This window comes from Phoca vitulina, unplaced genomic scaffold (assembly GCF_004348235.1).
Source record: "Phoca vitulina isolate PV1807 unplaced genomic scaffold, GSC_HSeal_1.0 scaffold5, whole genome shotgun sequence".
Lineage (NCBI taxonomy): Eukaryota > Metazoa > Chordata > Mammalia > Carnivora > Phocidae > Phoca > Phoca vitulina.
Genome location: NW_022589708.1, coordinates 18,435,868 through 18,451,735, shown reverse-complemented (window position 1 = coordinate 18,451,735; position 15,868 = coordinate 18,435,868). Strand labels below are relative to the sequence as shown.

General features: G+C 40.5%; 1 protein-coding gene across 7 annotated transcripts in view; it reads left to right on the top strand.

The window, feature by feature from the left end:
* Positions 1-15,868, top strand: part of GPC5 (glypican 5) — a 1,360,202-nt gene that overhangs the window by 24,694 nt on the left and 1,319,640 nt on the right. For 6 of the 7 annotated variants that reach the window (XM_032402772.1, XM_032402776.1, XM_032402775.1 and 3 more), the window contains exon 2: positions 15,604-15,765. The exons of the other annotated variant lie outside the window; for it this stretch is intronic. In XM_032402772.1, the coding sequence (XP_032258663.1) occupies positions 15,604-15,765 (162 nt within the window). The remainder of the gene's footprint in view (positions 1-15,603; positions 15,766-15,868) is intronic. 7 annotated transcript variants of the gene reach the window in all.

Genomic DNA, 15,868 nt, shown 5'->3' with positions numbered 1-15,868 from the left:
AGGGGGGAGAAGGTGAAACTATCAGTGAAAGTCTCAAAGGAGAAAGTTTTGTAGAAGAGATCAGAGAAGAAATTGACTGAAATCCCCATCGGAGAGCAGGGAGGAGAGAACCCTCATCTGTGCTGCCAGGTTTGAGAATAAACTTCTTGGGTGTGATGGGGTTGCAGGGGAAAACCAGATTGTGGTTGGGGTAGGAGGATGCAAGGGAGCTTTTGGAGAAGGGGATGGACACAGGGGACAACCTGGGTCCAGAAGAGAGGGTAAGGGTTGTGTAGCTTGTTGGAGGAGGTGAGCACCGTGAGGGTGAAATTATCAGACAGAATACCAGAGGGTTTTGTAGTCTAAGAAGTGGCCAAGAAAAGCTAGGATATGAGGCAAAGGAGTTTTAGTCCGGTAGTGTCTCCAAACATTAGTAGTAGGTTTCAGCCCAGAATCCAGCCGTGGCCTGGAGTCGGGGTTCCACCATTGTGTGGTGGGGTGGGGTGAGGAGGCGGAGTGGGCTAAGCGGGCCTCGGAGCTCCCGCGATGGGTCAGGACTCTGTGTGCACTGAGGCTTGCTGGTCAGCCAGGTGGTCGTCACTCTCTGGAGGTGGTCGGGTAAATCTATCTTCAAATCTCTTAAGATTAAGAGATTCTGAGTATTTGGAATTTTAGCAGAAGCTATGTCATGGCTCTCTCTATTCCTTTTATGTGATAGCTGGGTTTTTGTTGTTATTACTAGTGAAATTTTATTATTCTACATGTCATTCTCTTAGAATATAAGAACAAGGTCTTCCTTGAGCTTCAGAACATGCCACTGTATTATTCTACACTTCTTAGTTCTCTAAATCAGGGGCAAACTACAGCCCTCGGGCCAAATCTGGCCATTCCTATTCATTTGTGCATTGTTGACGGGGCAGGTGTGAATTATTACAACAGAGACTGTCTCTCCTTAAAGTTGAATGTATTATATTTACTATCTGGCGCTTTACAGAAAGAGTTGCTCACTTCTGCTCTAAAGAGTTTCTTGGGCCTTCTTTCTACCTGTCCTTCTACATATGGAGGAGCTCTTTGTATAATTATATATCTTCTATTAACTAGTGTACAGGTCATGAGACATCTCCTTTCTATAATGGGCTTCTTCCCTGTTAACTCCTAAAATCTAACCAGCCGTTTCATGACTTGATTATTTTGCCTTCCTAAGAAGATGTTGCTACATACCCTGAGCTCTCACATTCTCCTACCGTCTTACTACTTTAGAACACCCAGTAGAAGACAGATACGAAACGAGATGAGCTGCACACCTCAGATCTTCTGGTTGTACCATTTTGAGGGAATAAGTGCTATTGCACGGACAAATAAGCCCATATTTCAGTACTAAGAAGCATCTACCTGACAATGTAGAAACTCTATCCCTGATTGTTTTTTTCCCATCCCCAGTCAGTATCTCCAAAAGACCCCAAGACATGTTTTGTGTATCCATAGTAGTTTGGACTTGAGCGGTGCTATAGGAGTTGGCGCTCCTGTGTGGAATGAGAAGTCAGTTGCTCCTGTAGGGGTCATGTGCCATTTTTTGGTCACCATGACTGTACCCTAGATTTGTTTTTTTTTTTGAAACCAGACTACCCACATCTCAGACATGCAGTTTGAGTAGGATTGACCCAATCTTGAAATTCTGATTATCCTTTTTTTTAAAGATATATTTATTTTATTTTAGAGAGAGGGAGAGAGATTGAGAGAGAGCTGGGGGGAGGGGCAGAGGACGAGGGAGAAAGAATCTTAAGCAGACTCCGAGTTGAGTGCAGAGCCCGACGTGGGGCTCAGTCTCATGACCCTGAGATCACGACCTGAGCTGAAACCAAGAGTTGGGTCCTTAAGCGGCTGCGCCACCCTGGTGCCCCCAATTTCTGATGATCTTAAACCAATCGACGTAATTCATGTTTGGCCATAAAGAGTGTTTGGATATGGACACTTAAGCCAGCCAGAGCCCATAAAATGTGAAGTTTGCTTGGACTTTTGAGAGAGAGAAGTTTTTTCTTTCTTCTAGAAGGACTACTTGAAGTTATATTTTCTCTTCTCCTGAGTGGTGGGGACTGAATCACAGCAGACATTTTTTTTTTTTTTTTTTTTTTACTTGAGGCTAAAGTTCTCGGGGGTGCTCACTATGGGGCAAATGAGGATGGAGCAAAACCTATGGAAGACAGAGTGGCGAGACAGAGAGGAAACAAGTCTTCTGTGAAACTGTTTAAGCAGCAATGCCAAAGGTTGCTTAAAATTTACTTTATACTTTCAGTCTTTTGTACCAATTAAATCCCTTGTGGATTTTTGCCCGTTTGAGATGGATTTTTGTTTATTTTTATTCACAGACATCTGGGTGACACAGTTCCTTTTAGTGTGTGTGTTAAACAAACGTGCTGGTAGTGGGAGCTCCCATAGCAGAGCTGGTGAAATGTCAAGTAATAGAGTTGATTTTTAATACATTATTTATTTCTAGGCACACAAAAAAGCCCTGGTGATTTTTTGTGAGTTTTGAGTGCCAGTCACCATTCTGTACCCAAAACCACTCTGCCTGTTCACCCACAATTTCTAAGGCTGGCTGAGTTGGCTGGGCTTTTCTTTGGTCATGTAATCAGTATTCCCAAGGCCCTTCTATATAACTTATTGATCAAACCATCCTTTCTTGGTACCCCCTTCGTTAGAGTATGAGCTGAGGCACTTTGGTTACAAGAAACACAATCTAATTTGGTTTGTTTAATACAAAAATAATTTATTAGAAGCCTTTAGATGTATCTTACAAACCCTCAAGTTATAGGTAATCGTTGGGCCCCAGAAAAGGACTAAATAAAGCATGATCTATAGAGAGCCCTGACACTTTTCCTTCATTTCTCTACTTTGTACATTCTGCCTTTTGTCTCCAGGACACTTCACTCCTAAGTTATATATAAAACAGCTCTGATGTGAACAGACTCGACTTTTTCTGTGTTCCAATTCTACATTCTCAGATGCAACAATCTAGTTGGTTCTGTTTGCATCACATATTCACATTTAGTGGAACAAACTCTAATCACATGTGATGTCCCATGACACACGTGTGCTGTCAGGGGCCTCTCTCATGGAGGTATTGATAGAGCAGTTCTCAGAGGAAAGCAAAGTTATTATGAGGTGGGCTGATCCCACAGGAATCGTACCCTGAGAAGTCATTTTGGCCTGAGCTCTGTTTATGAATGGGAATTTCTTCTCCTTCCCTACCCCTAGCCCCACCACCAGCAAGGTTTTTAGCCCATATCCATCAGTGGTTACAAATAGATAAATAATGCTTTATTGTTTGGTCAGGTAGTTCAGAATCTCAGCTTCAGCCTAGCTTGGAGGAGCTCTAATGCATGGGCCTGGTTTCCTTCAGAGAAATAGTGCAGGTGGTCTTTTTTTAGGAGAGTTAGTGAAAGAGCAATAGAATAACTTGGGGGCTCTTTTAAAACTGAGGGGATGAGGGGCACCTGAGTGGCTCAGTTGGTTAAGTGTCTGCCTTTGGCTCAGGTCATGATCCCAGGGTCCTGGAATCGAGTCCCACGCAGGGCTCCCTGCTCAGCGGGGAGCCTGCTTCTCTCTCTGCCTCTCCTTCTGCCCCTCCTCCTGCTAATGCTCTCTCTCTCTCTCACTGAAATAAAGAAATAAAATCTTTAAAAAAAAAAAAAGTACTTTAAATGGTAGGAATTGTCTCTAGCAAGCTAGGTAATGAGTAGAATTTCGGATGGTGGGTTTGGCCCCTGGGGATCTAGCCCCGCATGCAGGGAGCCTGCTTCTCCTTGGCCCTCTGCCATTCCCCCAGCTTGTACTCCCTGGCTCTATCTTTCTGTCAAATAAATAAATAAAACTTAAAAAAAAGTAAAAGAAACTGAGGGGATGAGATTGCAATTCATTTTTTTTTCACACTCAGGTAGCAGGCTACATATATCTATAAATTGATATATATAGATATACGTGTATACATAGATATATGTATATCTACATCTATCTATCTATCTATCTATCTATCTATCTATCTATCTATCTATCTAAAATATGTAGGCCTTTTGTCTCCTGAGCTGGTTAACATGTTGTAGAGCATTGTCTCCTAATTCATGACTGTAAGTTTGAGAAAGCATTCTGTTTAGCATAACTTTCTCTGCTTTATAGACATAGAATATATACATTCATATTAGAAATGCTTGTTATTGGTTATAAAAGTAAAGATTTAAGTATGTGATTTTGTATAAATGTTGATCAACCATGGCTGGAAAGACAACTCTGAGTATATTACCTGTTGAAGGATCAATGATGCCATTTATATGCATGAGACACAGCATTACTGTTCTACCTGTGGATATTATGTTGATCCTATTTGTCTAAATTTGTAGGTTGCCAAATGTTACTTATTTTTTATTGAATCCAGAACCAAAAGAATTCATTATAGCTGAAACACTTAATACTCTTCTGAAAAAAATTTTTTATTTTAATGAATAATATCAGTATATACTTTTATAGGACAATGCCTATATTTCATAAAAGTGGATGAATCTCTAACTTCCAGCAATACATTATTATGAGCAATATTTGTAAAATGTACAATAATCACTAATACTATTTTAAAAGGTTTATTGAACCAGTTTTGAATGTCCTCAGTGATATGTTTATCCTAGATCTATATTTAAAACTATCTCTGAGCCTGCGTGGCTCAGCCCATTAAGTGTCTGACTCTTGGTTTTGGCTCAGGTCATGATCTCAGGGTTGTGAGATCAAGCCCCACGTGGGGCTCTGCGTTCAGTGGGGAGTTGGCTTGAGATTCTCTCTCTCCCTCTTCCCCTTCCCCATTTGCGTGCATGCTCTCTCCTCAAATTAATATATCTTTAAAAAAAACTGTCTCATTAATTTTAAGCCATGAAAGTATCTTCTTAGTTTTCTTACAAAATATTTATGTGCTAATAAGGAGAAAAGGGAGGAGACGAATGCTCGGTTGAAGATCTTTCGCTCCAGACACTGTGCTGGTTGTGTACAACACACTGGGAAACAAGGCAAAGGTGGTTCTTAGTTGGAGCTTGCCATCTCAGGAGAAAAAAATAAATTAAATAGAATCAATTAAATGCACAAAAGCAAATGTTCAGGTAAGCACCAGGATGCAGGGCAATATCAGGGACTGTTAGGGACCCCTTCCGGTCACGGTTGGCAGAAGTTAGAAAGGAGTGGAAATTACCCTGTTCAGCAAGTTGTAGCAGAACAGCTTTCACTGAGTTGAAATGACCTTGTAATTATTTCTTATTGTTAATAATATCTCAAATGCAGTGTGACTGTTCATGTAGTCATAATCTAGTTAGAGTCAAGAAAACAACCAAAATGGTAACCCCGATGATTACAATCTTAGAAAAGTACAGGCTTTCTTGAATGCGGCTCCTTTCCTCAGCAGAACAGATCTCTCCCTTCTTGAAAGCAGGTCTTCATCATCTTTTCCTTCCGTCCCCCTCCCCTGCTTTTGTCCTTCTGCCTCATCGAAGGCTCTTTCTCAGGTCCTTTTGAAGAGCTTCTCCTCCGCTCCAATTCCTATCGATGAGCTTTGTCTTTGGCCAGTGCTTCTCACCCAGCGGCAATTGCGTATGCCCAAGGGGAACGTTGAGCAATGTCTGGAGATGCAAGGGGGAGGGGTTGCTACTGGCATCCGGGGGGTAGAGTTCAAGACTGCTGCTAAAATACCCTACCACATCTAGGACAGCTCTCCCACAAAAAAACAAAACAAAAAACCCAAACCCAAAACAAAAAACCCCAAAACAAAACAAAACAAAAAACCCAAATCCAAAACAAAAAACCCCCAAACCAAAAAAATAATTGTCTGGCCTAAGGGTGAGAAACCCTCTAAATTTAATAAACTAAACTCTTCCCCTACATGGTCTCATTGAAACTCTCAGTATTTAGTACTATTTTGTGTTTCAAACTCCCACACTCACAGCTTCAATCTGGATCTCTTTCCGAGGCTCCTTGCACAGCCGCTCCTCCTTGTGCTTTCTGCACATTCTCCTTTTCTGTTCCCGGTACCATTATGCATCCAGTTTCTCCGGCTGAAATCTTAGGGCCGTCTTTAATTCCTGTTTCTTTCTTACCTGCCAAATCCCATCCAAGACATCCAAGTTATCTCCCACCTTCAGTGGATGTCTAATCCAACCACTTCTCATCGCTTTTACCCAAACCTTAAGTCTCATTTGCAATACAGAAATACTGATTCTCAAAATAGCAATTAGGTGAACTTGTGAGAACAAATCAAATCATGTTACTCCCCTGCTTCCTTTCTTCATTGTGAAAATCCCTCCTAAGTGTGACCTAGGAGGCGTGTGTGAACCTACCTTGTCTCCTGTCTTTCTCCCCTTGGTTCACATACAGGGCTTCTTTTTTTTTCTTTTTATCTTTGGTTTTCGGTAGTTCGACTATAATGTGCTTAAGCATGATTTTCTTCGTATTTATTGTGCTTGGGGTTCAATGAGCTTTTAAAATCTGCTATCGTGGTTCTTACCAGATTTGGGAAATTCACAGTTATCATTTCATGGAGTGTGTTATCTGCCGTATTTTCTCTCTTTTTGCCTTCTGGGACTCCAGTCTTATAGGTTAGATTTTTCTGATATTCTCCCACAGCTCTCTGAGGCACTCTTTATGTCTGTCGGTCTGTATGTATTTTCAGTTTTTCTCTCTTCTTTAGATTGGATACTTTGTACTGGTCTCTCCTAAAGTTCTCTGAGTCTTTCCTCTATCATTTCTATTTAGCTGTTGAGCCCATCCAGTAAAGTTTTTATTCCACATATTATGTTTTTCAGTTACCAAATTTCCATTTTGTTTTTCTTAGTAGTTTCTTTTTCCCTCCTGAGGTATCTTACTCTAAATTTTCAGAGCACATGTTCCTTTTACTTCGTTGAATAGAGTTGTAATAGCTCTTTAGAACCCTTCCCTGTTTATTCTAACATCTGGATCATCTCGTGTTGATCTGAATTATCGTCTTATCTCTTAAAAATGGGTCACATTATACAGATGCTTCATATGTCCAGTTATTTTAAATTGCCCCCCCTGGACACTGTGAATGTTATGTTATTAGTGTCTCTGGATTCTATTATATTCCTCCAAAGAGTGTTACTATGTTTGTCTTGGGAGAGAATTAACTCTGGTTGGACTCAAACTGTCAATTGTGCCTCTTGGGAAGCTACTGCAGTTCTAATCGAGTCCGTTTTCCTTAGCTTGCCCATAGCGGGACAACTTGGAGTCGGCCCTGGCCATGTGAGGTGCGGTTTAGGGCTTAGCCAGAGATTTGGGCAGACTGTACATACAGCAGTTGGGGTTCCGTCTCTCTGGCCCTCTCTTGGCTGGTGTTCCTTGCTCACTTTCCAGCCACTGTGATTGCCTGGATTTCTATCATCTAGTGCTTCGGTCCTAAAAAGATTGAGTTTTTTAAAATTGGAATTTAGTCACTTTATAGATGGGCTGCCCTCAGACTAAAAGCCACAGAGATGGGAAACGAACCCTATGGCTTTTCCCTTCTTCTAAATAGTGACTCCGTTCCAGAATCTTTCCTCTTTCATTCACTCCCTAGAGCTTTCAGGTCATCGAACGTTGCATTTTGTCCAGAGTTAATGGTTGCGCTCTGTTGGTGGCACCGTCATACTGACGGTGGGACCCTTCTTCCTGTTTCTTGGACATAAAAGTTTATTACCACTTCAGGGCAGGACACTGGAGAGGGCACTGAGTGGGTGCTGTTCGACCCTCCACTTAATATCAAGTCCTTTTGAAGTTCTGGAATAAAGCACAACAGAGAGTGGCATGGTTAGGCTGCTGCAACCCGGGTACTATTAGTGCTGTCGTAGTGGCCAGGTCTCTTTCTGCGGCAGGTGACAGAAGAGGCTGAGGTAGATCCAGGCTTCACTCCGAGCTGTCGAGTGCTGTGGCACCCGCAGGCCCTGCGTCCTTGCATCATTAAATTCAGTTCCAGCAGGACAGAGAAAGCTTTGCTTTCCTGGAGGCCCCAGCAAATATCTTCTTGCATTTCTTTCTTGTGACTGGCTGCCTATTTCTGACTCAATCACCGTGCTGACAGGATAGGATGCTATGTTTTAACCCATCTAGACTCATCACTGTATATACGTATATACGTGTGTATGCCTGTCGATGTCATTTGAATGGCATGTGTGTGAGTGAGGGACAGGTGAAACTGACAAGGAAATTCCAGAAGGGGGAACGGATACCCGCCAGTTCCCAGCAGACCCAATGCCATTGTCATGATTCTTGCTGGATTCATGGACCTCAGTATTTTTCATTCCAGCTAGGTGAAGGAAAACATTTGACTCAGTCAGAACTGTTTCACCACATAACATTTTACAAACTCTTATCACTTTCAGAATTTATGGCAAGAAGATAATCTCAGAAAAGGTAGGAGGAGCAAGTTTACCAGTCTAACCTTCCTACTCTTAATTCCAAGGTCCTCTTTTCGTCTGGTGAGCATTTGGTATTTTATGACATGTAACATCTACTCCGGTGATCCTGAAATATATCTTGATCTCAGTGTCTTGGTACCAAGGGCTCTTTTCTCCCTCAACCATCAATAAAGCTGGTTTGTGCTACAAGTACAGAAATCCTGTAAGTTGACTAGGGGAGAGTAAATGTTTGAAACAAAAGGAGAATGTATACTATCAACTAGCCATTCTATTTTAAAACTCTTCTTTATTATAAAATAAAGCACAGAAATAGAAAAGCCTTGGATTTAAGTGTATTTGACTAGTTGCAACTCATTAACAGTCATTGTTATTGAAGCTCAGACTGTCCCATGTTTAGCCAGTAGAGATCGCTTGAAATTGACTGCTGTGTTAGACTAAATTGTGTCTCCCCCTTGCCACCCCCACCCCCGAATTCCTAAGTTGAAGCCCTACCACCCAATATGGCTCTATTTAGAGATGGGGCCTTTAAGGAAGGAGGGAAGGTTAAATACAGTTATGAGGATGGGTCCTACTCCAATATGACTGGTGTCCTTATATGAAGAGAGAAAAGATACCAAGAGTACACATGTGCTAAGAAAAGGCCATGGAAAGACACAGAGAGAAGATGGCTATCTGCAAGACAAGGAGATAGTTCTCAAGAGATACCTAGCTTGCCAGCACTGTGATTTTGGACTTCCAGTGTCCAGAGCCACGAGAAAATAAATTTCTGTTGTTAACTGACCAGTCTGTGGTATTTTATGACAACCCTAGCAGGCTAACATAGCTCCTGAATCCTTTTCCTGAGACCCGGCTAGTTATTTGATAGCTTCTTTGCTATCTGGTAGATAAGATGCTTTAGCTAGTTTGTCATCTTCTGTATTTCCTGCCCCAGACCTAGAATTTGGCATTTCTTTAGGAAGCACTCATTTCTTCTTGAGAGAAATGATGCTGCAAGACGATAATCTGGGCACAAGGGATGCCCTTTGCCACTCAGTTGGTCATTGTTTCTAGGCCTTTTCAGTGAAGCTAGGAAATACGTATTTTTGAAGGTAAAATTTTTCATAATTTCATATTGATTCTTCAATTCAAATTCAAGATTACAGAATTCTACTTTACTTCTTCATGTCTCTGTATCCTTTCTTCCACACTAAACAATCCTGATTTTCAAAGATACAGGATAGAATTAGAGAACAGAATTTGAATACTCTGTAATTATTTGTCTTATCTCATATCATACCACAAACAGTTGTAGCATAACATAAAATACAGTTTTAGTATTTTTCCTGTTTTCTTCTTCCACAGCTAATGTTACCAGCAATATTTATTGTTACTGTCTTTTAAATCCTTTCATTTTTTGATTTTTCAAAATTTCTTTTTTTTTTTTTTTTTATCTTTTCCTTTCCTCAGGCATTACCTTTGTGTGACTGGATCCTGTTTCGCTCTGTTTTAGTTTTCATCTCCGAATTTTTTCTTTCATCTTTATTTCTTTCCTGAGTGTGGTCGCCTCATAGCTGAGGTGTTCTGATTCTGATTTGCGTTATTCTTTCATTATCTTTGTTTTTTTTTTTTAGGTGTGTATCTTTCTAGCATGCTTTCTTTGTCCGTGGGGATATTATTCTGTTCATTATTGTCTTTTTTATTATGATAACTCTGTGTGAGATTTGACTTCAGTATTTTTTATTGTTCATTTTATATGAAGTATTTTTTTTGGACATTTAGATTGAGACAGGCTTCAGGAAAGCTTTCCTACTTTACAAAATGACTTCTGTTTCTGTGTAGCACTTAAAAATATGGATGCTTATTTTCTGAAATTTCTTGGCTTTATTTCCCTTCTCACATTGGTCTAGACCTTCTTTATGTTTCTTGGATCCCTATTCTGTTGAATTTTGATCCCACTTCCAGAAGTTTCTCTTCTGTGTGGAGTTTTGTCCTAGAAAAGAGCCTGCTCCATATGTTTTGAGAGTTCACAGAGGTCTGGATTGCTCCAGACCATTCTCTCCCTTCTATCGTGGGTCCTTTGCACACACCCAATAATCAAGAGGGCTAATTCTTCCTGTTTCAGCTGCTATTCTCAAATTGGCCCTCTGTCCTTTCCTGTGAATTCTGTTGGCTATTTTGGGGGTTCTCCTGTACTCAGGTTCTTCAGACATTATCCCACTGCTTCATTCTTCTACCTGCTGTCCAGACTCTGATACCGTGAAAATCTATGGCTGTTGTTAGTTTCCCTCCACCTTGTTTATATTTTGAAATTGTGGGAATACTCTGTCATCTAGTTTTGTTACATTTCTTGGATTTATTTTCTAGTTGTTTCATCTGGTTCATGTGGGGATTTGGAGATAGTGAAAACCATGCCTTCACGGGCTGCCATCTTTCCAGAATGCCTCCCAGTGCTACTATTTTAACACATTTAAAAAAAATCGTCCATAAGCAGGGAGATGGCTGTAACAGTTTCTCAGGTTGGAGAACAGAAAAGAAGACATATTCACCAATACTGCCACTTCTGGATGAGAGAAGAGGAAAAGCCCCCAAAATTCTGGTTGAAGGTCCCTTCAATGAGAAGCCTGCTGTTTTATTTTTAATTTCATTCGTTTTTAGTAATTGAATTCTCGAAAAGCTTGATTTTTTTGTTCAGAAACAGGATTACTGCCTCTGAGCCTGGGTCATGTCCTCTTGCTGTTTCATAGCATCCTTAGTCATGCCATGTTCTTTGAAGCCAGACTTTGAAATATTTTAAAAATAAGTCTTGTTACCTATATGGTGTCTGTTTGGGATCCATCTGGCTTTGCTTTCTTAGGATGCTTGTTCTGTTTACGATGGGGGAACTGTAGCCTCCCATGTTGGGTGTTTTATCAACAAGCAACTTATTATGTCCTTTGTGCTTATACTGTGAGCAAAATGTAAGATACGGTCCTTTCCCTGAGGGCGTTTGGTTCATCTTGTCTGTCTTTTGGACTGATACAGTAGGAAGCCAGAGAACAGTGTCTTGTGGACTCTTTCCCTCCACTGCTACCCCAACTCTGAATACTGATGAACATATTGTGCCAATTAAACATAACTAGATCTTTGAATTTACGGTCCTGATTTGGTTTGGAGTTTAGTGTTACGTTGTCATTATCAACGTCCAAGATTCTAAATGAAAGTTGGGATTAATCAATATAGATCCTCATCAACTCGAGGGATGTATTTGCTTCTGAGTGGTCTACATTGCTGTCCATGCTTACTCAGCTGTGAGACGTGATAGGTTCTCTCCCACATTATGTTTAAAATAGCAGTCAAGGGAACTTGTAGTACCTTTCTTTTTTTTTTAAGTATTTATTTTTAAAATTTTATTGATTTATTTGAGATAGAGAGGGAGAGAGAGAGAACATGAGTGGTGGGGAGGGGCAGAGGGAGAGGACTGAGCAAGGAGCTGGACGTGGAGCTTGATCCCAGGACCCTGAGACCATGACCTGAGTGGAAAGCAGGTGCTTAACCAACTGAGTCTCCCAGGTACCCCTTGTAGTAACTTTCTAATTGTACTTCCCACCATTTAAAATTGGGTGAAAGTGCAAATGGCGACTCTATAATGTTATATTTTAGCCTATTTTGTTTTTGAGTAAAACTCCTCAGATGGTTCCTAACCAAAAATTTAGTTTCTTGTAACTGACCAAACAGATGACTTCTTTCAAGAAGAAGAAGAATCCAAACAAGAATCAAAAATGGCCAGTTATGTTTGTAGATGAACTATTTATAGATTTAAGACTCCAGCTTTCTTCTCAGTAGAGTGATGGTGAAGAAGACAGTTTGGGAATCACTGCCAATTTTCAAACACCAGCTCCGCCATTTTGTAGTGCATAGGTATGTGACAGTGGGCAGTTTTCATTCTATCTCCATTTCCTCATATGTAAAATGTGATAGTAATGGTCCCTACACCATAAGGTTAATGTGAGGATTAAGTGAGATAATGTATATATACAATGGATCCTCAACTAGTGGTTTGATGGATAAAAATGGAGTGTCTGATTTTTTAGGCATGGTACTGGTCAACTGGGATATAAAAATGAGCAAAAATTGGGGCGTCTGGGTCTCAGTCAGTTAAGTGTCCAACTCTTGGTTTCGGCTCAGGTCATGATCTCAGGGTCCTGGAATTGAGCCCCACATTGGGCTCCATGTTCGGCGGGCAGTGTGCTTGTCTCCCTTTCCCTTTGCCCCTCCCCCTGCTTATGCTCTCCGTCTCTATAATAAATAAATAAATCTTTTAAAAATGAGCAAAATTCCTTCACTTGGAGCTTTACAGTTAGATGAGGGGACTAATTAATTAGCAATCACATGAAGGAATATAATGTTGTGACCACAATAAATGCAATAGAGAGGCATGAGGCACTTTAGGGGCATATAATAGGGAGAGGAGCTGTCTGGGAGATTAAGGAAAGTTCCTGTGGGAAGACCGAGTTCAAATGTAAAGAAAAATATATGGGAATGAATTCAGAGAAGGTGTGTGTTTGCCACATGTGTGGGTGAGCACATGTAGGATGAGAGTGTCCCATTCAGAGAGATGAGCATGGAGAGTGGTTCTGACGCAAGAGGGCACTTGGTGACTATAAAGAACTGAAGAGGCCAGTGTGTGAAGGGAAGGGTACAATGGGCAGTGTTACCTGAGATGAGGCTGGAGCAGGCGGGAGGGAACGAGTGTTCACAACCTGGGGGCCTTTCTAGGCTATGTTTAGGAATGTGGTCTAGCAAACCATGTTAGGTGTTTAAATTCTGGAGAGACATTTGCAAAAATCTATTATTGTTGTTTTTGGGTTTTAAAAAAAGATTTATTTATTTACTTGAGGTGGGGAGGGGCAGAGGGAGGGAGAGAATCTCAAGCAGACTCCCTACTGAGCATGGAGCCCCCCAAGGGGCTAGATCTCACTACCCTGAGATCATGACCTGAGCCAAAATCAAGAGTCAGCCATTAACTGACTGAGCCACCCAGGCGCCCCTATTGTTGTTACTGTTATTATTATTTTTATTCCTTAGCAGTCCTTTGCATACTAAATATGTTATATACATTAATGTTTATTTATTGATTCTTTCCTCCAATCTCTATTATTGTTCTTCTCTGAATGCTTAATTCCTCATTCCTTCCACTTAGGAATAAAGCTGAGGAGATAGCTTTGTTTTCTTTCACTCAGCTTTACTATTTGAAGTGGAATTTGCTTTTGTATAACTTTAGGCAAGATAAATGAAAAACAATTGCCAAAATATTACCTGCTGTGACACACATAAATATTTTATACCTCTTCACCTTTGTGAAATGCTCAAATGCTGTCATTTGTTATTTGTCTAACTTAAACAAACCAAAACCAAAACCATTAGAAATTTTGGTGTCTTGTGTTGGCAGGAAATTCAGACTGATTTCACATGTTTTGAACTTACCCAGAACCAACTTTTGGAATTCAAGGCCTGCGGTCGACTCTGCGTGACAAGGGGGGAATTTGACAGTGTGTGTGTGTGTGTGTGTGTGTGTGTGTGTGTGTGTGTGTGTGCGCGCGCGCGCACGTGAATATTTTGTATTTGCTGATCTTCTCTTGATCAGTGAAGGGCTAACCTGGATGCTGTGAAACTCCCCAGATATCAGTAAGGCCACATTTTTCCTACCCTAAAATAAGGAAATAATGTATTCTATTAGGACATGTAAATAAAATTATCCTGAGCTTTACATAAAACCTGAGTGGCCTTGGGATGCCCTGGGGCTCATACCATGATGCCCCATCAGTGTTATCCTTCATAGCACCATCCATGCTGCGCCCCTTTACCTCTCCATTCTCTAGGACACCTGCTGTGTGTAAAGGTGCCTGCCCAGTCTTGTTCTGTAATTTGCCCATTATTGTTGTACTGGTAAACTTGGTTGGGTTTACTTTTTTTGTATTTGTATATTATTCTGGTATAACATGAGGTTTTGGCTTATCTAGGATGAGAGTTGTTAATCATATTAGCATTTTTCTAACCACAACTATTAACATATGTATAATAACTTCACCTTTCATCTAATATGCATCTTCCCAGAAGTTTTCTGAATACAGTTGTAAAACTAAAAAGTACTTTTAAGGGGCATCTGGGTGGCTCAGTGGGTTAAGTGGCTGCCTTTGGCTCAGATCATGATCCCAGCATTCTGGGATCAAGTCCTGTGTCGGGCTCCCTGCTCAGCAGGGAGCCTGCTTCTCCCTCTCCTTCTGCCCCTCCTGCTCATGCGCTCTCTCTCTCACTGAAATAAAGAAATAAAACCTTTAATTTTTTTAAAGATTTTGTTTATTTATTTGACAGCGAGAGAGACAGCGAGAGAGGGAATACAAGCAGGGGGAGTGGGAGAGGGAGAAGCAGGCTTCCCGCGGAGCAGGGAGCCCGATGCGGGGCTCGATCCCAGGACCCTGGGATCATGACCTGAGCCGAAGGCAGACACTTAACGACTGAGCCATCCAGGCGCCCCAGAAATAAAATCTTAAAAAAAAAATAAAAAGTACTTTAAATGGTAGGAATTGTCTCTAGCAAGCTAGGGAATGAGTAGAATTTTAGATGGTGGGTTTGGCCCATGGGGATCAAGATCCCCCATTACATTGTTATTGCTGATAATCACTTATTCCACAAGAAGCACGAGCATTATGGGGAGCTAAGAAATCAGGTGAAGCATCTTCATCTTTATTTGATGTACAAAATTTGATTATTTTCCCCTCAGGAAAAATAATTGTTTTAGCCATATACTTCTGTAAAACATATGTAGATCAAATACTTTTCACTGAATTAACAAAATAAGCAAAAATAAAAATTTCCTGATTTAGCGCTGTACTTATATAATAGTTTGTTTTCTATTATATGTCTAGTTGTTGTTAATAGTAATTAGTTAATTGAGTGGGCATACTTAATATTTGATCAATATGTTAAGAAAATAGTTGAGCAAAGAGTTAATGGTTTAGAATATTTTGTTTCATGGTTGTGTTAATGGACAATACATATATATATTTATATATATATATATTTTTAAATAGCAATTGCTCTGGTAAATCAGTTTCTCACATAGAACGTGAGCCCCTTATATGCAGTACTGATTATTAATGCCTGACATGTAACATGTAATGTTTGTTAAATGAATAGGTAATTATTCTAAAAAATACTGTATCTGTTCCAGGACCCGATCTTCAGGTTTGCATATCCAAAAAACCTACATGTTGCACCAGGAAGATGGAGGAGAGATACCAGATTGCAGCTCGCCAAGATATGCAGCAAGTGCTTCAAACATCCAGCTCGACACTGAAGTTTCTAATATCGCGAAATGCTGCGGCTTTTCAAGGTAAATGTATCTTGATTTCTGAAAGTAAGGAGAAGCCTTGTTAGGCAGTTTTCCTCTTATTATTATACTGGGAAAATTGGCTGGGTTTACTTGTCTTTGCATA